A 22,153-nucleotide genomic window follows, 5' to 3' on the forward strand; every position below is an offset into this window, starting at 1 on the left:
ATCCCCAAGAAAAGAGAAAAAGTGCAAAGTGCACAATGTTTCCTATTTTTATCTGGTGAATCATAGACCTGTTGTGGCTTACTAGGCAAAATACTCGATACCTAAAATTGTCGTTAGTATTTAGGTTGTCTTAAGTACTTTTTTGCTGGGAAATCGCCTAAAGCTTATACAGGCAAACATGTCGAAAATTGAGGGTAAGTTTATACTTTTTATAGGCGTAGGCCTAGTAAGGAGTACTAGTAGTCAGGCCCTAGTACTGTTTTCTCAGTAAATATTTCGAAGTGGCTATCGTTACGGCACTCGTTGTTTAGCGCCCTCTACGATATTTTTTTGATACGCACGCAGGTATATAATTATTTGTTTCCCCACGTTTTATCGAGCAGTGCGCCAGCTCAGCCGATAGAGGGTAGGATTTTGCACCGCGAGGTTGCGGGTTTCGAATCTCAGTTTTGCACTCGAATTTTTTTCCTTTTCTAACCTGAGGCTTTGGAGGATTTTTTTTAAAAGGGAAATAAAGTCCGAATTTCATAAAGTTCAAATTCACTTTTTTCCTTCTAATTTTATATTTTCTTGTCATGTTTTTTTTATAAAAGTTGCCAGGTTGCAGTCTACCGTAACGATAGAAAATGGGAAATGCGTTACGGCTGCCGTAACAATAGCCACTGCGTAAATATTTTCGCTGCGAAATTTGACTGTTTAGGACATCTGATGCCGGCTGATAGGTCACTGCCAGGGAAAAATTAGTGATGGCCAGATATGGGAATCTTTTCACTGCTATCGTTATGGTATTTGCAAAATTACCATTGCAAATCTACATGTATAATCACATTTATAACTACCCGTCCAATCAGTAAGGCTTTGGTAGCTTGATTTGTTACATGTTCGACTACTGCACTGTGCTGGGGATCCGGGTTCAAAGCCACTGCTGCGCTGCTTTTTTTTTTAATAGCTTTCTTTACTTTCATGTTTTCAATCAAATCGGTATTAGGTCAGGGAACCGAATGTTTCTGTAACGATAACAGTTGAAAATTGCATTACGGCTGCCGTAACGATAGCCACTGCGTTTTAGGAAACCACTTCACATGTGAACAGTAGTTCTTTTTCCCCTTTCTTTCCATGTCTGTGTTTCCCTGATCGGAGCAGATGTTTTGTTTCAACTAAAGGTATGTAAATCCTTTTAATTATAAAAACATGTCGCTGTATATTGTCAAACATTTACCATAAATTTCTGTTCAAAATTTCATTGCTTTTGTGCTTTCACTGTGAATGTTATTATATTTTTTTCAGTTTACTACAAAACAGCTGGAAAGGTCGGCCAAAAAATGTGAGAAAGACCAGAAAGTTCAGCAGTCAAAAGTTAAGAAGGTAATGGAGTTGCGTCTACTGCAGCATTAACAGAAACTCTATGCTTGATGTAATACTTTGACAAAATATTCATACTGCACAAGAATGAAAAGAACATCAGTTTTCCCTGTTCTTTGTTTTTGGCTAAAGATGGAGAGGGATTAAATTTGATTTTTAATAAAAGTCTTTGAAATAGAACTCTCAAAAAGAGATTTGTTTTGTAGAATACTTACATTAGCCTGTCAAAAGCCAATATGGCCCATCATCAGGCCGGGCGTTTATCTCTGGTTTCCTAGGCATGAAACGACTGAGGATATTTGTATTCCCCCTGGATGGGATGCCAGTCCATCGCAGGTAACTCCTCAGCTAATGCCGGTACCCATTTATACTCCTGGGTGGAGAGAGGCAAGTGGAGGTAAAGTGGCTTGCCCACAAAGACAACATATGGCCGACAACTGGATTCGAACCCCTGACCCTCTGAGCAAGGGTCATGGACCCTAACCACTAGGCCATACTTGCGTCCTTACATGTGCATAATGCTGCAGTAGTTAGTATTTGATCAACTTCTGTTTCTTGACAGGCTATAGAACAGAAGAACATCGAGGGGGCCAGGATATATGCAGAGAATGTCATCAGAAAGAAGAATGAAGGCCTCAATTTCCTTCGGATGGCATCTCGAGTTGATGCTGTCTCCTCCAGAGTACAATCAGCACTGATGATGAAGGAGGTAACATCTTTTAAGTTAACCAAAAAGCATTACTTGGAGATTTCTGCTACTTAGCTTAAAGGCATATTGGTTCATTTTTGTTTATCCCCAAAGTAACCAACTATTTAAATAACCAAAATATTATCCAAAAGCTTACTTGGATTAAAGATTGTACTGGTACTAATTAACACCCATGAAATTAATCCACCTGCCATGCTGTCATTTAGAAGAAATCAAGAAATGTAGGTGATTTCCAAGGATCAGTCAATTGACTGATTTTTAGAAGAAATAGTTAAAATGACGAAATCGTGTTTCGTGATCAAAAGGTTGTGAATGGTTTTTCATTGTTTTCTTGAAAAGTGTAGTATCCACTGAGTTGAAACTTCAACAGGTCAGGTTTTGAACATTCTTCTTTGGATTTTGAGTGGTGTTATTTATTGAAAAAAATGCATGAACAGCAAATGATCCTACATGCCCTTAAAGCATGTGCTCTTTCTCATGAATGGACATTTATTTCCTCAATTTAGAAGTTACTCGATGGTGATTAAAAAAAATGGAGTTGGTTGGTTTTATGAGTGAAGAATTTCAAATTTTAAAAGTTAAACGAACTGATCCATTGAGGATAAAAATGATTCCAGTGGTAATATGTTTTTTTTAATTTTTATTTAGCTGACGAAGAGCATGGGCTCTGTGGTGAAAGGAATGGACTCAGTTCTCAAGAGTATGGATTTGCAAAAGGTAAATATAAATTGCTTCAATGTGTGCATAATTTTAGTAATTTGGAAAAAATTCAATTATGGAATGATAATGTTAACTCAGTTGACATTTTTCAATGGTAACTGCAACAGATGAAGAGCTGATATATGAGCTGCCGTATTCATTTCTTTAGAATGAATTTCATTGGAAAACAAGGCTAATATAAAGTTGAATGAAGAAATTGGCTGGAGCAGGGAACCGCCAACATCTATAGGGCTGAACAGCTCAGTTGGTAGAGCACCAGAACGGCAATCTGGAGGTAGCAGGTTCAAACCCTGCACCAGTTAATTGTATTGTTCAACATTAAAATCATTTTAATGACTTTTTTTTGGGGGGGGGGGCATTTTAATACACTTAGTCAGTTTGCCTATGTGGTTTATGAACAAAAGTCTACTTGCACTAAATTTTTAACAAAAGATCATAATAAATTGGTCTTAAAAAATCTCCCCCCCCCCCCAAAAAAGTTCATTTTCTTAAATATAAATTTGACAAATATGTCTGGTTTTAAACTTTAGGATACTGCTGAGTTAGGCTACTGAAGCCCAAAAAAGCCTTTCCTTTTTAAGTTGATTTGACATTAACAATGAATCAAAAGTAAACTAACATTCACAAACAACCAGTTTAACATGCTTTTGTTTTTAAATTGTTTTATTTTAACAGATTGCCGGTGTCATGGAAAAGTTTGAGAAGCAGTTTGAAGACCTTGACGTGCACACTCAGGCAAGTGTTTGGCCTTTAAAGCCAGGTTACAAGATTGATCTTCTCACTGCTGAATGGACTGATCTATTCGGCCCGCCCACTGCGCATTTGGGCAGCAACACGTGTGCCTCCCCAATGCTACACTGCATGTTCCAGCTGTGTTTCATGCGCACATGCACGCATGTCAGATTTTTTGGGGGGTCAAAGTACCATTTGGCAGGGCTTAACCCTCCTACACAAACATTCCTTCTTAGCCAAGTTGTGTTGCAGTTAAAATCAGTCAAGTGACTGTTTGCAACAGTTAAGAGCTCCCAGCCTACATAAAGAAGAATTGACTGGCTGTGACTGTTTGTGTAACTTGATCAAGCTGTGCTTTGACTGTAGGTGATTGATAAGACAACTGCGCTTATCAGTTGCCTGCTTTTGTCTGTTGACTGAATTTGACTAGTCGGAGTGCTTGCTTGAAATATGATGCGACTATTGATGACTAGCCTGTGTAAAAGGCATGGCAGGGGAATTGGATTAATTTTTTGACTGTCTGTGACTGTTCAAACTGCAAAAGAGTTGATGGATCAGTCTATTATGTTTCCCAGAGACCCAAGATCTTAAATTTCTGTTCCTCTGTTTATTCATCGAAAAACTCTTTTTTGACAGGTGATGGAGGGCTCCATGGGCCAGGCCACGACGCTGACCACCCCGGTGAACGAAGTAGACAAACTCATCCAAGAAGTCGCCGAGGAAAACGGTCTGGAGATGATCTCCGAGCTGAACGAGGCTCCCATTGCCACAGGATCTCTCTCCGTCGCTGGGTCGTCAAGAACTGTCAAAGATGAAGACCGGCTTGATCAGAGGTTAAGGGCTCTTAGGGAGTAAGGTGGATGGGGAGTGATGGGGAAGGAAGGAAATAATTAGGGGGGGGGGTGGGGTGTATCCTTAAGCTGCCTTGATCAACACAAGATCATGCGTTGTCGATCGACATTAATTAAAGTAATAATAACAAAGCAGTTTTAATACTTACAGGCACAAAAGGATCCTTTGCATTTATCCCAAAAGTAACCTGCCAAATTATTGTCAAACAGCTTGCTTGAATTAAAGATTTTACTGGTATTAAACACACTGTGAAACTGTTCGATTTGGCTTGCTGGAAGAAATAAAAAAATGTAGGTGCTTTCCAATAATCAGTCAATTGACTGATTTGTGGAATAAAGAATGCTATTGGTGAAATTGTGTTTCGAGATCAAAAGGTTGTGCATATTTTTTTCACTGTTTTTTCAACAAATGTAATATCCACTGAGCTGAAATTCAACAAGCTAGGTTTGGACACTCTTCTTTGGATTTTGAGTGGTGTTATTGTTGGAAAGGAACCAAATTCATCGAAAGCAAATGATCCTATTTGGTTTTAAAGATTTCAAAAGAAAATGCACGCTCAGAAACATCTATCTTTGTAGAAATTTATTTAGATTGAAGTCGTCATGACTCATCTCATGAGCTTTTTAAATTCAATACCTCACTTTGCTGATAGTGTTGTGGCCGCCCTAATTGTCCCGATAAAATGTGTGAGCAAACTACAGACTTTCAAAAGCTCTTGTGAGAAAGATGTGAGAAAAGTCTTCTTGTAAGACAGATGTGAAACTTACCTAAGAAAAATGTTTCTGTACAAGAGGGCAAATGTACTATGGTTGCCCCATCTTTTTCATGGGTAATTTGTTGTGCTATAATAATGCAGGGTTCCCACAGTCTTGAAAAAAATATCTTGGAAATCCGGGAATTTAAACCAATCATGAAAATGTCATGGAATCCTGCACAACTCGTTATTGATGACGCATAGAATATGGCAATGGCAGTCTTCCAGTTAGCATTGCAGTTTACTATCCTTCTTATTTATGCATACCACTATAATGCCATGGAGTTCAGTGGTCTTGTGTCAAACTGGAAGGCTGAACGGGAGTGGTGTCCCTTGCCTCGGTGTGATGACTGGCCAGTGTATTGTAAATAGGCTCCTAAGATGCCAAAACAACGTTGGAATCAGCCATGGAAAGCTAAATTCGTCCTGAAAAAGTCACGGAATTTCAGTTTACGATTTCTGTGGGAACCCTGAATAATGGGCGAGGGAGTAGGGGTGGTTTGGAAGGGATAGTTCTGTACCTTGTTAGACAGTTTCTTTAAGGTGATAAGACATGTTAGCAAACTGATGACTGGAATTCAGACTTTCTCTTACTAGGTTGGTGGCATTTATTTTTGTTAGAATAATTTACTATGAAAAATGTATATGTAAATACATATCTTTACTAGTAGTACTTGCTGTGTTATTGTTTCATGTAAGCCTCTGAAAAATAATCTTTTATAATTATGTATCAATGTTTGTAAATATAAATAGCTGATCTCACTAAATTTAATTTAAAGTAAGTAGAATGAGTGTAAGCAAGTGGATGCCGGTAGCAGCAGGAGGTTTAGAAGAATCATCAATTTATGTTCATTTGTAGACATTTACAACCATTTCTTCATTTGCATATTCCCCCAAATAAAACTGCTTACAAGAAACTAAGAATTTTGTTTGAATTTCCTAATGCCAACTTGATGACAGTTTGGACACAATGAAAACGGATTGACATATTCAAGTAGAAAAATCACCATACAGGATGAGTAAAAAAATACACACCCGAAACCCAAATGCCAGGACCAATTTTTGAATGAATCTTTGCCTGTAGCACTTTTAAAATCTAGGATATGAAAGCCCAGTCATTAAGCTTTCTTTTAGTACAAGAATCATTCAGATCACTCTTGTACTTTTCGAAATACGGAATTTTGAACACAAACACCGTTTTAAAGTTCTGTCCACGGATCACCAAAAAAAAGGTGTTTTCGTTTTGCTGAAAGAACACTGACCTTTATTTTGTGATTCGTGGACAGAACTTTAAAACGGTGTCTGTGTTCAAAATTCCGTAACAAGAAAAGTACATGAGTGTTTTGAATGATTCTTGCACTAAAAGAAAGCTCAGTGATTGGGCTTTCATATCCTAGATTTTGAAAGTGCTACGGACAAAACTTCATTCAAAAATTGGTCTTGCCATTTGGGTAACGTTTTTTTTTTACTCGCCCTGTACATGTAATGGTAGCCAAACATACCAACTTTTTTTCTGTTCATTGTAAAATGTAGCCGATTTATATGCAATAATTATGTACAATATCAAACGATTTCATGGCAATCTTCAATTAAAAAGAATTCTTGCAAGATTTTGAGCCTTTAAGTGACAGTGCTCGTAGATAAGTATGGACTGTGGAGAATTTTGACTGAATGAATCGTACAAGTTGTGACTTTGCTGTCATTTTCATTGATTCTGAATTTCGTAATTTTTTTTTTTTTTACTTCATAATGATCTTACGATATGTGGCAACTTGACAACATATAACTTGAGTTACTCTGTTGACAGTCCTTGAATAAAATATTCAGCCACAATGTTTTGAGATCGCAGAGCGAAAATACATGCTCGCTGCTTCCCTTGAAAACATTGTTAGTGTTACACCCCTTAATAGGGTTGGTTATCTGAAAGTTTATGTTGACTTTACGAATCATTATATTGTTTCTTTAGACTAAAACTAACCTGGGAGAGTTTGATACAAGCCTCATTATTTTGATGATCAAAACACTTGGGCACACATTGATCAGCTGTGGTTGTACAATTCTGGTTGTACTCCTTAATACAGTTGTCCTCCAAGAGTGAGTATGAATAGCAAACAACCTACCCCACAAAGTTGAATGACAAATTACAAATTTCAGAGGTAACGGGGTCGGGAAAAGTGTCACACTTTTTAAGTTGGACCCCAAGTTTATAGAATGACCTATAATTATCTGTAGGCCTGCCCATAACCGTTCCAGAATCTAAGGTACCGATTGGATTACATTCGTATACCATCCCACTGTAACACGTTTCCCTTGATCAATTTAGAGCAAAGTCCGTGCATTATATGGAAAAAAACCCGCCAAATTCATCATGCCGCTTTTCGTCAACAATTCGAAGCTCCGGTTCTACCATTTGATTAGTCACTGATCTTGTCGGCAGTCTTCTTACTCGCCGATCGGTCTGTCTCTCCTCCTCCGAGTAACTTGGCCTCGCTAGTAGGATTCACCTTGACAGTCGATGCCTTCTTGACTTTAGCAGCGTTCCCCCCGACACGGCGGAACCACCGATCTTCTCGGATCTCGCTGATGTGGATCCGTCGCTTGGCCGGCGAAAGGATGCGACAAATCAGGTCCTTGCAATCGTCTGCCACATTCCGATTGGACGGGAAGGCTGGCGCCTTCTGTACCTGCTGCAGGAGTATTTTATGGTTGGTGTCGTCGAAAGGCAGCCGCCCAAACATCATGGTAAAGAGTACCACACCCATACTCCAGATGTCTCCTAACATCGGATCGTAAGGTATCCCTCGGAGAATTTCCGGGGGTGCGTAGGCATAGCTGCCGCAGTACGTCTCACTAAGGATCACTCGCTTATCAACTGGTTTCATGTGGCCTCTCGCGAAACCAAAATCAGTAATCTTTAAGATGTTGTTCCTGTTCAAGAGAATGTTTTCACACTTGAGATCTCTATGGACCACGCCCTGGTCGTGACTATATTCCATCCCGTCTACAAGTTGATGAAACCATGTTCCAGCTTGAGACTCGGTGACTGCTCCTTGTGCCTTGATGTAGTCCAAGAGATCTCCATTCTCAGCCAGCTCCATGATGAAGTACACTCTGCTTGTTGTCTCAATCGACTGCAGGAAACATATCAGATTCGGATGTTTCAAAATCTTGACTACCTGGATTTCTCTCGGTAAGAATTTCTTGAGGTAGTCTTCAGGCGCTTTTCTCTTGGAGACGATCTTGATGGCAACTTTGGATTTGTGCCGGCTGGAGTATGCAAGTTTTACCGCGGCGTAGGAACCATGTCCGATATTTTCACCGGCTGTGAAACCGTGCTGTTCCAAAACGGATTGGCCACGCTCCTTTGCAGAGCTGTCGGGTGCTTTACTTGTACCCGCTGATGCCCCAGCATCCCGACTTGTTGAGTCTTTAGGTTCTGTAGACATCTTAGAAATAACAGCCATTACGGCCGAATAAACAACTTCGTTCCATTTCTCAGGGATTCGGTGCCATTTTATTAAGATTAATTTTCGTCAATGAAACCGCGCGTATAGTCACATCTGCGTTTCGTCGAATGGAACAAATAAATTAAACGCGCATGTGAAACGCTTCAATTAACGCGTGCATGCAGAGTTGCACTGAGGTTCAGATTTCTGTGTATCATCTATCCATTGGCGGATGGGGGGGGGGGGGGGGGGGGGGGGGGAGGGGGGGGCAACGGGGGTCATTGCCTCTCCTGGCCTCCCCCCTTTTAATTTTCAGGAAATAGATTGAAACATTGCGTATCTCGCTCGGGGGAGAGCACCCCCTCAGTAGGAGTTGGAGGACGCGGTCTGCCTGTGAACTGGTAGAGCATAGCGGGGGGGGGGGGGGGGGGGGGGGGGGGTGTCATGGCCTAGTAGTTAAGAGCACAGCAGCTGGCTGGACTCATGCTCTGCTGGTGTTTCTGAGCATGCTCCATGTTCTGAGGCAAGTGGCATGGGTTTGAGCCCGTGGGTCTGGACACTTGTGCCCTTAAGCAAGGCACTTAACCATTATTGCTTCGTCCTTCGGATGGGAACGTAAAGCCGTAGGTCCCGTGTGAAATGCAATTAATGCACGTTACGGTAAAAGAACCCGGTGACACTAAGAGAGAGGGTTTGCCGGCCTGGTGTTTCTGGCCTCCTGTTTAAACTCTCACGCGGAATATGCTAGACAAAGTACAAGGATTTTTTTTGAGGGGATGGAATGTCCTTTGCCAAGCCCCCCCCCCCCCCCTTTAGAAAAATCCTGGCGACGCCCACGGCCATTTTATACGGTCACAAACTTCTCAGTCGGAAATAAATAACAAGTGACAACTAGTATAAAGCAACTACAGCTGATCGTAAAGAGCGCCCCCTTTCATCAACGCCCAAACAAAAGTCAGATAAGCTCAGGGAATGGGAAAACAAGAACGGACGGGAGTGCTGGACTGCTTGGACAGTGGTCAGCTTTTGAGAAATACATCGACCTAATTAGTCCTGATAGCTGGACTTGGAGAGGGGTTTCAACTTGAATATTTTTGTGAGTATCAAATAAACGGAAAGAATGTAGTATCCTGATCCTGACGCCCACTGGCACTGCTTCGGTCGTCATGGTTGTGTACAAAAAGTCTATGGAGAGTTTACACTGGTTTATGGAGACTTTTTAGTGCATTTTCCGGTTTGGCGGCTATCCGTAAAAGGGTCCTATGGCAGTATCCTCGAGTCACCATAATCGGCGCAGGTAACACTTGCAACGCGCGCGCGTTGTCCAACGCAAATTAAATGCGAGTGCGTCGAAATAGATCCTCGTCGTTTTAGGTGGACTGACGATACATGTACACACAGTGTGTTCAGAATGTGCCCTCTCTTGTTCGCACACAGAGTCCATAGGGTATTATGTAAAAGGAAACAATCCAAAACATATTTTCAACGAGTAATTATCTATTTATGGTCAGTTTATTGTTTTACATCCATTGACACTGACAGGCCACACCAAACTAGGAGGATCCTTTACGATGGGCTACGATGTTGATCGTTTTGTGGGTTCCATCAATGAGGGACTGCTGTGCTGCATTTGCCGAGATGTTCTTGAGGACCCCCTACAGGCGCCATGTGAGCATGCCTACTGCGCCACCTGCATCCACGGCTGGCTTGTCCACGAGGAGATCTGTCCAGAAGATCGGCAGCCCCTGACTCAGGACCAGCTGCGACCAATATTCCGCTACATGAGGAACGATCTGAACCAGTTGAGGCTACGCTGCGTCAACCGGGACGCCGGCTGCGAGGAGCAAGTCAGCCTGGAGAACCTGAGCCGACACGAGGCGGGCTGCGGCTACGGCAAAGTCCACTGCCCCAACGCCCACTGCCGGGTAGAACTGGAGAGGCGTGGTTTGGAGTCCCATCTCCTAGTTTGCGAGCACCGCACTCGGGTCTGCCCGCTCGGCTGCGGTCTGACCGTTCTGAACTCGGAGGTTGACTCCCACAACTGCGTGGCTGAGTTGCGGACTGAGCTGGAACTGCTTCGCTCGGAGATGATTGGCCGGAGCGAAGACCAGAAGCATGAGATGAAACTCAGGCTCGACTCGCAGCGGACGCACATGGTGCACAAAATCAGTGAGATGCAGCAACAGATGGATGAACTCAAAAGTAAGGAAGTGAACATTAAACCACTATTTTTAAAATCCACACATATTTCGGTGTGGTTACCTGACTATCGTACTATTGTAAATGAAAAGCAAGTGCCTTTCCTTTGCGATTCGGGTGTCATATACCTGGTAGAAGTTGTGTTCTAGAAATTTCTTGTCAAAGTGTGCATTGAAAACTGAATTTTAAGATTTCAAGAACCTGTACTTAATGGCGGTGTATTACAATACAGAGACAAGTTCTATGTATAACTGGCTTTCAATAACAAACTAATAATGATGTTTGAAGAACCGATTTTATAAGAACTACGTAAGAATAGATTTCGTTTGTGAGCATGGCTTAGAGAATAGGGCTTACACTCGTGATCAGAGAGTCAGTGGTTTGAATGCAGCATCTGGCCATGTATTGTATCCTAAGGCAAGCCTCATCACTGTAGCTATTTGGCATTAGCTGGGGAGTAGGCCTAACCGACAATCGTCTTGCATCCTTTTGAGGGGTATGGAGGGGATAGCAAAATTCTCAGTTCCACACCAAGGAAACTGGCGATAACCTTATAAATCACATTGGCTTGACAAACCTTTTTACTTTTTACTCTGTGCTTTACTAATTTCTAAGGTGCTTGGCCTATCAGTATGTTTTTTTCTTGTTCTGCTTCCTTCCACCGAAGGGCAAGTGGAGCACTTGCAGCACGACGTCCGGCTCCTGAGCGCCTTAGAGAGAAAGCGGGGGCAAGATATGGAGCGCCTGGAACTGGAGAAGAAAGAACTCCTGGAGGTCCTGAAGGCACTCAAGGAGGAACACGAACTGGCCAAGGCTAACACGTGTCGGATAACAGCTCTCTAAGCGGCAAAGGGAGCGGAAGTTGATCAATGCATTCTGCTTACAGCTTTTACGTATTGTAGATTATTGCCGACCACATGTAAGCAGATCTGGATGCTGGCATGTTCAGATATGGTACGTCAGCCGGGAGCTTAGCACTGGAATTTACAACGTGGCATTTTTTATGTTGGAGCGCTGTGAAATTGGGCACTGGAAAGGCAATTCTGCTATTTGTGTCTTGGAGCAGGATACTTTACAGCAATATTTGGCAGAGCCATGTTTAGCAGAGAGCTATATTGTAAGTTCTGGAGTGCAAAAAATGAAGATTGATGGTTTTATCAAAGTTTTTGCACAAACCAGTGGATAAGGCCACAAAAAAATATGTCATGCTCTTCATTGGTCAACATATCAAGGTCAGTGCAACAAATCATAGCTTTGTTTTTTAGGGCAATGAAATGCTTTTTAACCATATGGGCAATCCCAGCATTACAAAAGGAAGTGTAACATTCGCAATAGAGGCAAGTAACCATGATATCTAATTAAGGATTCAGCGAAATGATCCAAAACTCCTAGTCTGTTATCTCCTTGACCACTATAACTTGATGATGGATGTACAAGATTTGAAAAAAATATATTTTCAGGTTTTTTCACTGAGCTCTTAAAAAGCTCTTTCACAGACATTACAAAATGCTGGAATTTCCCATGAGCGAATTTTGAGAGGTGCTGGCCAATTCGTTGTTACGAAAAAACTATTTAAAAAATGCTAGGCAGAATTATATTGACAACTGTTTTGTGACCGTATACAAACAGCCATCTTAAAAGCCATGATCATTTTCGTCCAAGTTGTTAAAAAATAAATAAAAATGTTGTAGATTGTTAAACACTGTGAAGCTGTGCAACAAAATTGTAATGCACTGTTTCTTGGAATAAGCTGCAGATGATAATAATTGAGTGGTTTTAATCAGTAGGTGCTAAAATCAATGCCAAATTAACGTTTTACACGTAGATGTTTATTAACACATTGGTGCCCTTTCTACTTATGATTTTATGGAACAATGAATTTTGTGAGTTTGTGTGTGTAGTCAAATAATCAGTGCTGACTATTCCGTAATTTGTAAAACTGCTTCGTATTCGAAACCTGAAAGAATGACTTATGTATTCATATCAGATTGTTTACTATCTGCATTCTTTCTTTAGTGATGTGCTTGTGCAGGTTCTTAAAAAATTACTGGATTCCACAAATATGCTTAATTGTCTGCGGAAATTCCTTTCAGTTTAGCAGTAAACTATCCCAAGTTTGCAACTCTTGCAGGGCACAATTCAATTTTTTATTTTTTTTATTGGAAACTGTAGTGTTACCTTCTGAACAAAATTGCCTTTTTGATAAACATTGGGCTTCACATTGTAGACATAATCTTGTGGATACTTTTGTCAAGTATGTCGTTAGGTGCCAAGTGTTTTTATTCAGGTAATGATGATAAATCTGCCCAAGATTTCGACAAGTTAAAAAAGAAATTAACTAAACCTCAAAGGGAAGTTTGAAAATTATCATTCTTCCAGTACCAAAAATTCCATAACTTTAAAAGCACCCCAGAAGTTTATTTTCTGTTCTTTTTTTTTTTTTTTTTTTTTTTGCATTTTTTTTTAAAAGTCAAGTATTTGTACTTGCAATATATCAATAATTTAATTTTCACCTACAGCCTTGGTAAATGCTGGGTTACTTGCTAAATAATTGGTGTGTGGTTGGTGTTGTTTGATATCTGCATTTAGCACTAACATGACTAAATAAATTTAGGCTAAAGGCAATTTATGAAAAATGAGGACATGGATTGGAAAAATAATATTCCAAATTGATCATTCAACATGACTTTTATTTGAGGCAACAAAACGTGACTCCATGCAACTTCGTATTTACACAACAAACTGTGAGTTTGATTAAACAGGTGTTAGGAGAAAATGAACATAATAGCTGCCCACCTGTTGCCGTGGGGACGATTTATTGCACCAGTCTACAGCTGGGCACTGTAGGGGAGCTGTGAGTCGAGTCAGGGTTCATGACCCCCTGCTTGGCATTGTTGTCTGCAATTGTATGGCACGTTTTTGTGTGTGTGCTAGTGGAATGTGTATAGCGATCCTGTTATGTTGTTGACTGTGTTGTTGACTATTGATTCGGTGGGGTTTTCAAGCAAAGGCTTCTAGGATTAGAGTTGCCTTGTGTTTACACAAGTGTAGTCCACAACATTCTAAAGTGACAAAGAACCCCCACTTACCATTACTTTGTGGGTGCATAAAATGCAAACACATTACCAACATTACCAGCCTGGTATGTAGATTTCCACTTACTCCATTCCCAGGAGGTTTTGTGAATTTCAGAGCATATTATCAGACACTGCAGTGTTTGTTAAACAAACTTATAAGAGAATGTATTTTATCCTGGTTGGTTTTCATACAATATCCACTTGTATAAGTTTTTCAAAGGTTCACCATGTTGTGGGTTCAAGGCAGGGTCAATGGAATCACATGGTATTTTTTTTCCAATTCTATTTTTTTATTCCGAATTCAAAATAGGAATTATTTTCTTTCTTCTATTTTTAGCAGTACTAATTGTATTCACAGTGAAGATAATATATATTTGTACTTACTTTTTATTGTATGCTGTCCATTTATGCTGACATAAAATTATGTACATCATCAAAAAGAGTGCTTTCACCAGTTGGGGGGAAAATTGTACTTTTGCTAAATGAACTAACTTTATAGATCTTATTGATTATTTTAAGTTTAGTCTTTTAGTATTCCACCCATTATTGAGGATAAAGGGGTACATGTAAAGATGTATAATTGGTTTTAAAAAACTGTTCATTATCCGTCCTTAGTAAAAAAAAGCACTGTTTGTATATAGTTAAAAAACAAAAGAAACAAAACTCTGAATGAACAATTTTTGTTGAGAAGTTCTTGTACGTGTTTATTACATTGAGCATCAACTGCACAACAATTCTCAGTGCACTTACATTACAAACGTGTTTCTTTAGAGAGAATACACTAGGCGTTTTTTTAACTCTGTATTCAACCTGTTTGGACTTTGCAGTGAATGCCAAAAAAGAACCAAATAGCCTGATGTGTGACATTTTTTTTCAACTGGAAAATTAGAAACAATGACCACTTATTGTGTCCTCAAAATGTTACATGCAGTTTTCCACATTTGTGAGGGGTTCTAGCAAAATGAGACGGAATTGGGTACAGGCAGTATTCAAGAAAATGCCAAAAACTGACTGGGGGTGATTTTTTTTGTTTCAGATTTATTGATATTTGTAAACTTTGATGTCTACTACACATATTTTAAAGAAATAGTATAAAAATCGTGGAATGAAAGTGTTTTTAAGGAAAAACAATTGGCATATTTTGTTTTCACGAATACAAAACTTGAAACTTTAAAGGCCTTTTGCTCAGTGGCATGTCGATAAATGCAAATTTTAAACAGCCATAACTTGTCAACGGAATGTCTGATTCAAGTGCAACAAGCATTGTAAGGAGAGTTTTATTCTCTTTCCTAATACCCGCAAATCCTGGTTGTGACCTCTGCCCAGTTCTGTCTCATTTTGCAAGAACGCCCAACATTTTCATTATCAATTAGGTTTATCTGTTACTTATGGAGTTACACCGCATGCTGGTTAAAAATTAACAGTAAGCAAGAGTGACAATAAATACTGTGTAGCTTTTTTTTTTTAAACAATTGCCTATCTCGAGGTCCAGACTAACAAAAACTTGCACACTTTGCATAGAGATTCCCATTGTCGCATTCACAGGTTTTCTTAAGCAGAATTTGCTGTAGGGGTTTACTGTGTCGTTTGGTGTGTTTACTCTACAGGGTCTTGACATGGGTGGCAATCTCGGCAGAAAATCATGTATTTAAATCCGCAGATGTAAGTGTATGGGTGCCAATAAGTTATTTACAATTTGAAAAAAAAACCCTGAAATGCAGGAGGACTTGCATCTCTGTGAATCGTGTCATGAAAATGGGCCGTCGTAAATTTTGGATTGTCAGTGGTACTAAAAATCCGTCCAAATTAACAATGAAATATTATAACTAATTGTAACACTCTGTCCGTTTCCTAATTGAAATAATATGTATTATTCCAAAGAAATCTTAAAATAATCACAGTGAATGAAAATTAGTGATTTACCTTAAATAGCAGTCATGCTGAAAAAAGACAATTTTTTTTACTTTCATGTCTCTTTGTAACTCAAATGATACCATGGATACCATCTTAACATATTTTAAGATCTTATTTTGTATTCATATGTGTCATTAGAAAATTAAAAAAAAGGAACTGGTACATTTTCCTGGAGGTCTTGAATTTTTTTCATTATATGTGCAAGGCTGGGGACTGGAGGTAGAGCTCGATACTACTAGGATCATTTTGAAATACATCTAGGACATTTGCTTTCATGCATTTTATTTGTTTCCAAATAATAACACCACTCAAAATCCAAAGAAGAATGTTCAAAAACCTGATCTATCGAGGTTTCAGCTCAGTGGATATTGGACTTTTTGAGAAAACCGTAAAAAAAAACATGCACAACCTTTTGTTTACAACAAACAATTTTGTCAATAGTACTCCACATTTATTAGCAATCAGTCAATTGACTGATCGTTGGAAATCACCTACATTTCTTGATTTCTTCTAAATGACGGCAAGCCAGACGGAATAATTTCACGGGGTGTTTAGTACCAGTACAATCTTTAATCCAAGTAAGCTTATGAATAATAATTTGGTTAAGTTACTTGTGGGATAAATGCAAATGATGCTATATGCCTTTAAAAACACTTTGATAAAGACCCTGGTAGGGTCAAAATGTGTGTCCCTATTCCGGGTTTTAAGATGCAGTGGCCCGCAGACAAGTATACGGTCTGAGTAATTCTTAATTTCACTGATGTCTACGTTCCGTGATGATGAGGTTCTATCTTGTGAAGGATCGGCTGTGCCTTCCCTGGTTCTCCCTTGCCCCCATACGACCGCCACGCCCTGTTTTCGGTGTCTGTTGAAACCTAGAAAGAGTAATGAGAAAATAACAAAAAAATTGTTAATATATTGTTCTGTTTTTAGGTCATTTTTTTACGAGCATCTTGGATAGCATTCGGCTGTTTTATTATGCCAGGAATTTTAACTTATTTTTTTTAGGATCTATTTGCAATGGAATCTTTGTTCCTTCCTCTTGCTGGAGTCAATGTAGATTGCTGGGCATGGAAACGGTCATGCGAATCTTTGTTCCTTCCTCTTGCTGGAGTCAATGTAGATTGCTGGGCATGGAAACGGTCATGCGAATCTTTGTTCCTTCCTCTTGCTGGAGTCAATGTAGATTGCTGGGCATGGAAACGGTCATGGATCTCCACAAAAAAAATGCACAACCAAATTTCACAATGCATCTAAAAGCAACAATTTGCTCTGGACGCTTGTTTCGAATGCAGACTTAGCATGCAGACAAACGGTACATGAACAATTGAAACAATGGTTAACCAACATAAACCTGTGGCTCTTGGTTAAACTTGCTCCATGTTTCTCATGAAAATGAAATGGAACTTGCCATCACTTCAAGAGCTTGATCATATATAGACTCATTTGACAGGCCCAAGTAGGAACCATATTCTTAAACTTGAGGTGCGCGTGCATTTTAGTCGGAGGAACATGGAGTGTGTGTGTACGATCTGCACACCAACATGCTTCCAACTCGGTAATAGATTCCAAGTTAGATTGCCAAATTGGTCTATCAGGGAATCAAAGGCGCCTCACCTTGAGTACTGATCCTTGCCACCCTGTCCAGACCACCCACTGCCACCCCCTCCGCCCCTGCCACGCCCACCACCAGCACTCCCCGGCCTGAATCCCTGCCCAGGTCTCCTCATACTAGCTCCGCCCCTCTGCTGTCCACCACCGCCCCCGCTGCCGCCCCCTCTCATGCTGCCACCGCTACCCCGGGGATCGCCTCGCTGCATGTAGGACCCCTCCCGGCTGGCCCGGTTGTCCCCGCCCATACGGCCGTAGGCTTGCTGGCCTGAGGCGGGGCCACGCCCTTCCTGACGACTGTCCAGTCTGTTGTCGGGCCTAAGGAGTTGGCACCAAAAAAAAAGTTTCAAGTTTTTGGATCATTATGAGTCATGGATATGCGCATGAATGAAGCCAAAATGTGCATTAGCACCACTAAAACCATTGCTATGACGTCACACTATTGTTAAAAGTGTGGATTCGGAACTACAAATCTGTTACGCTGGTCACAAAGTGTGGATTCGGAACAACATATCTTTAGTAAAAGTGTGGATTCGGAATTACGAATCCACACTTCGATCATGTCGGACAATTGTTCTCCATAATGAGCATTAATAGGACCGTCTGCATGAAAACTTTCCTTCCGAAAATTACCAATGCATCTTCACTGTCAGATTCTCCGCCGTCACTGCAAAAACTACTTTGAGTCAGAAAGAAATTGTCATCTTAACTATCCATGTTGATGTATTAGGAGCCTACACACAAAATGACTTGGTTGTACGGGTGTGGCGATACACATGCTAAACACGCCACAATGCTTGATTACCTATAAGAGCCTCGATAAACTCCCTTGTAAATTACCCTAATGGCCACGACTTGACACGAGATATGCAAGTCTTTTCATCTCCACTCGCTTGACTGTTAAATGGTTTAAGTCCAAGAATACACTCGCAAGTGTGGATTCTTAAATTACGAATCCACACTTTCTTATGTATTCTCCTTAACCTATTAAACTGCTGGCTTGCCATTCGCAATGCCAAACGAGTGGTAGTGGCACACTTCATAAATGGACAAAAAGGTTTGAATAAAACCATTTCATTTCGCACACATTTTAAAGGTGTTATTTTTTTGTCCAAACACTAAGATTCCTACACGTAATCAAAAGCCCCAGCACTTAATTCCACTGATCCATATTGCATTTCAGTATACACAAAAAGAGTCAACTACAATACTGCCATGTAAAGTATCTGAAGCAGTTGGGTTATCTTTTTATTGAAAATTATGTTAAACATTGAATATTTAATTCGTTTTCACAGGTACTACAATATCTACACACGCAAATCAGATAAGATGGGGTCATGGACAATTTTCATTTTGCCAAGTGTACACATTCACATGATGAGTTTGACATTCACGCAGCAACACAAACATTGCTGACATTTCCCAACACTGAATACGCACAAAATGATTACGAGCGTTGCCAATGTCTCACGCCAAAGTCAAAGTCCAATGAACCCCTATCCACCACAGTATCCCTTTACCTGGACTGGTTCCCTTCCCATCGTCTCTGGCCAAAGTTCCTCTGTTGGTTGTTGCCTCCACCGGCACCACCCCCTCCGCCACCGCTACCGTAGCCGGGCCGTTGCTGTTGCCTGTTCCCCCACTGTCCCCCTCCGCCCCGCCCACCGCCACGTTGGGCACCACTCCCCATGTTGTTCCCACCTGAGAAAAACGTCATGGTCGTTTGAGGTTTGTTTTTTTAATATTGAGTGTAAAGGCCAAAAAAAAGGTAAGAAATTAAACACCAGATGTAAGCCACTTTAAAGACAAGCCTTGGTTTGACTAGTTGAGCTGGACTCGAACGTTTGACAGTTCAGGCACTAAGGGGCTGTGTTATAGTACTCATACTCATGTACATTTTTTAGTACTTGTACTCATGAGAATGTATTCATACTCGTACTCTTGCAAATGTTCTCCTGCAGGGATTTCAACATATTTTAAGAGGTACATGCTGGAAAAGAACCAATTTTCTTCTGTTTGGCAGGCTTTTGCATTTGCTTATAGCTTGACAGCAAAAAGCCCTTGAGAACACCTGTACCCATTGAAATTTGTTCCTACTTGAGGAAAGCACTCAAACATATACTCGTACTTGTACTCATACTCAACTTACTCGTACACACGGAAAAATTGCCTTGTACCCGTACTCATGACAACGTACTCGTACTCTACTCATAGCAAAGTATTCGTACTCATACTTGTACTCACTGGCAAAGTACTTGTACTCGATCTCATGCTCATGACAAAACACTCGAACTCATATTCGTACTCATGACAAAGTACTCGTACTCGAACTTGTGCTCATAAAAATGCACTTGACTACAACACTGGTTAGAGGCATTGTTTACACTCAGTGACTCCATCAGTCAGTCAATCAGTGACTCAGTTCCTTCTTACCTCCATCCCTCCTGCCGTAGTTGCCAGTGGGTCCGTTCCAGGGACCCCTCCCACCTTGGAAGCTGCCGCCCCCTCCTCCCCCTCTCTGGCCCCCACCGCCGCCACCCCCACCGCCCATGAAGTTGCCTCCTCTTCCACTGCGACCCTGTGGGGGTCCCTACAAGAATCAATGCGGGAAAACAAACTTGTAAAATTGTTCTGATAAACACTAGTAAAGATAACATGACTGTTGTATATTGGCAAGTATTGATTTAATGGTGGGGTAAGGCAACATGGCTGGGGGACAACGATGACAAATTATTTTGAAATTTGTTGCTTTCGTCCTCACACATTTTTAAAATTTAGTTTTCCTTTAGAAATCTCTAACAGTGATAGTGATATTGTAAGCATTTAAGACATAGTGACACTAAGTGCATAAGTGCAGTACATTGTATTTATTCAATGGAGAATTTTTAAAACCACTGAGTGCTTGGACAGTTTTGGGCTCTACAGGGAGTAATAGGCAGGGCGGTTTCAGGCACTACAGTGACTAATGGGGTAATGTTTAATACATTTAATCATTTGCACTTTTATACACTGTGTATACTCCTCCATGAATCCAATAAAAAGCATGGAGTCTCCAGGGCTCAATTTCACGGCGCTGCTAAGCACAAAAATTCACTAAGCACATAAAAAGGCTGGCTTATAAAAGCAGGTTACCAGCCAAAACTCCATGCGATGTACATTGCTCTTGATTAGTACTGAGCTGTTGTTTGCTATAGCATGAAAATCATGTGGAGTTTTGGCTGGTAAACTGCTTTTATAAGCCAGACTTTGTTGTGCTAAGCAAATTATTTTGCTTAGCAGCACCGTGAAATTGGGCCCAGGTGATTTGGGGCCCTGTAAGGAGTGACAGGCAGGGCGCTTTAGGGTCAAATTTCATCACGCTGGTTAGCATCACTTTTGGCTAAGAAAATATATAGTAACACACTGAGTATACAGTGTTTAAAAGTCGGTGAAGGGCAAAACCTTTAATTTGATTTATCACCCTGACGCAAAAATTCCATCTTATAATAGTTTATGCGGTACCCGCGGCTATGTACATCAGATTCGAACTAGCCAACCGATCCCGTTAGCTCGGTGGTCGAGTGGTAAGACATCTGCACTAGAAAGAAGGAGGTCGTGGGTTCGAGTCCCACCCGAGTGATTTGTTCCAACTTTCACTCGGGAGGTAACACACTGAGTATACAGTGTTTAAATGTCGGTGAAGGGCAAAACCTTTAATTTAAAATATATAGTAATTTGAAGTTTGCCAAGAGCCAATGTGGCCCATCAGGCCGGCGTTTATCTCTTGTTTCAGTAGCATGAAACAACTGAGAATATCTCTATTCCCCCTGGATGGGATGCCAGTCCATCGCAGGTTACTCCCCAGCTAATGCCGGTACCCATTTATATCCCTGGGTGGGGATAGGCAAGTGAGGTGAAGTGGCTTGCCCAAGGACACAACGTATGGCCATCAGCTGGACTCCTGACCCTCTGATCATGAGTCACAAACCCTAACCACTGGGCGACACTCCCTCAAGAAAGAAAATGTATAAGCTAAGTTAAAATCTGTGGGGTCCAGTCACTGGCAGTAAATATAACACAATCCGTTTGGTTGGTTGCGCGTTTCTACTGAGCAAGCTTTTTCCGTCCTTAGCACGATGCTGTTCCAATTGCTGAACCCTACCCTCTGCGGCTTCTTAGTGTCGGTACTCTCAATGGCCTGGGCTGCCAGGAAGTCATCGACGTGCATAGAAGGAGGCCGGCTGGTGTTCTGAGCTCGCTGGCGGAAGATGTCGTAACCCCGGCCGCTTCTACCCGACATGGGACGACCGTACTGGTTGAAGTTGCCACCTTGATCTGTGAGGAGGAGGGAGAAAACACAAGACAAAATGTAGTGATCAGATTATCACATGTTAGCACAAGTTATCATAAGTCAACCACAAGACATCACAAGCCAATCACAAGTCACTGCAAGACAATCACATGATGATCACAAGATTTATCAGGGGTCATCATAAGTCATTCAGTAGTCACATCCAAAGTCAAATCGCAAGACCAAAACATGGACAAATGAAAAATGACAGACAATGAAATCATTCAAGTGTGATATTCTTATTAATGCGATTGACAAACACTAGAGTCAACTAGAGTCCATAGTTAATAGATGTATAATTTATAATTAAAAAAGAGGAAGAATTGAGAAAGGGGAAGGATATTAAATGACAGGGCTACTTACTGTGTGCTCTCTTGATGCCATAGTTGAAGCGGTACTGAGACCGTGAGGTGAGGGACTCGTATCTTCTTTTGCCACTCCTGTAAG

At 40.8% G+C, this 22,153-nt stretch overlaps 4 protein-coding genes across 4 annotated transcripts in view; 2 read left to right on the forward strand and 2 right to left on the reverse strand.

The window, feature by feature from the left end:
• The first annotated feature begins 6 nt into the window (after positions 1-6).
• Positions 7-4,643, forward strand: LOC119737618 (charged multivesicular body protein 1a-like). Its single transcript, XM_038212082.1, has 7 exons — positions 7-194; positions 1,144-1,163; positions 1,288-1,365; positions 1,925-2,071; positions 2,720-2,788; positions 3,467-3,526; positions 4,160-4,643. Exons 1-7 carry the CDS (start codon positions 179-181, stop codon positions 4,376-4,378), a joined length of 609 nt encoding a protein of 202 aa, XP_038068010.1. The 5' UTR covers positions 7-178; the 3' UTR covers positions 4,379-4,643.
• A 2,839-nt stretch (positions 4,644-7,482) lies between these two features.
• Positions 7,483-8,687, reverse strand: LOC119737619 (testis-specific serine/threonine-protein kinase 4-like). Its single transcript, XM_038212083.1, has one exon. The coding sequence runs from the start codon at positions 8,591-8,593 to the stop codon at positions 7,544-7,546; it is 1,050 nt and encodes a 349-aa protein (XP_038068011.1). The 5' UTR covers positions 8,594-8,687; the 3' UTR covers positions 7,483-7,543.
• An 882-nt stretch (positions 8,688-9,569) lies between these two features.
• On the forward strand, positions 9,570-12,835 carry LOC119738299 (E3 ubiquitin-protein ligase NRDP1-like). The gene is made up of 3 exons (XM_038213142.1): positions 9,570-9,671; positions 10,118-10,777; positions 11,442-12,835. Exons 2-3 carry the CDS (start codon positions 10,147-10,149, stop codon positions 11,615-11,617), a joined length of 807 nt encoding a protein of 268 aa, XP_038069070.1. The 5' UTR covers positions 9,570-9,671; positions 10,118-10,146; the 3' UTR covers positions 11,618-12,835.
• Positions 12,836-15,318: 2,483 nt separating this feature from the next.
• Positions 15,319-22,153, reverse strand: part of LOC119736576 (protein virilizer homolog) — a 31,729-nt gene continuing 24,894 nt past the window's right edge. Inside the window, exons 30-35 of the mRNA XM_038210592.1 lie at positions 22,070-22,146; positions 21,518-21,690; positions 19,810-19,966; positions 18,897-19,077; positions 17,383-17,694; positions 15,319-16,640 (exon numbers count right to left, since the gene is read on the reverse strand). Coding sequence (XP_038066520.1) covers positions 16,553-16,640; positions 17,383-17,694; positions 18,897-19,077; positions 19,810-19,966; positions 21,518-21,690; positions 22,070-22,146 — 988 coding nt within the window. The 3' untranslated portion in view covers positions 15,319-16,552. The remainder of the gene's footprint in view (positions 16,641-17,382; positions 17,695-18,896; positions 19,078-19,809; positions 19,967-21,517; positions 21,691-22,069; positions 22,147-22,153) is intronic.

The sequence above is a fragment of the Patiria miniata genome, unplaced genomic scaffold, assembly GCF_015706575.1.
Source record: "Patiria miniata isolate m_02_andy unplaced genomic scaffold, ASM1570657v1 HiC_scaffold_3, whole genome shotgun sequence".
NCBI lineage: Eukaryota > Metazoa > Echinodermata > Asteroidea > Valvatida > Asterinidae > Patiria > Patiria miniata.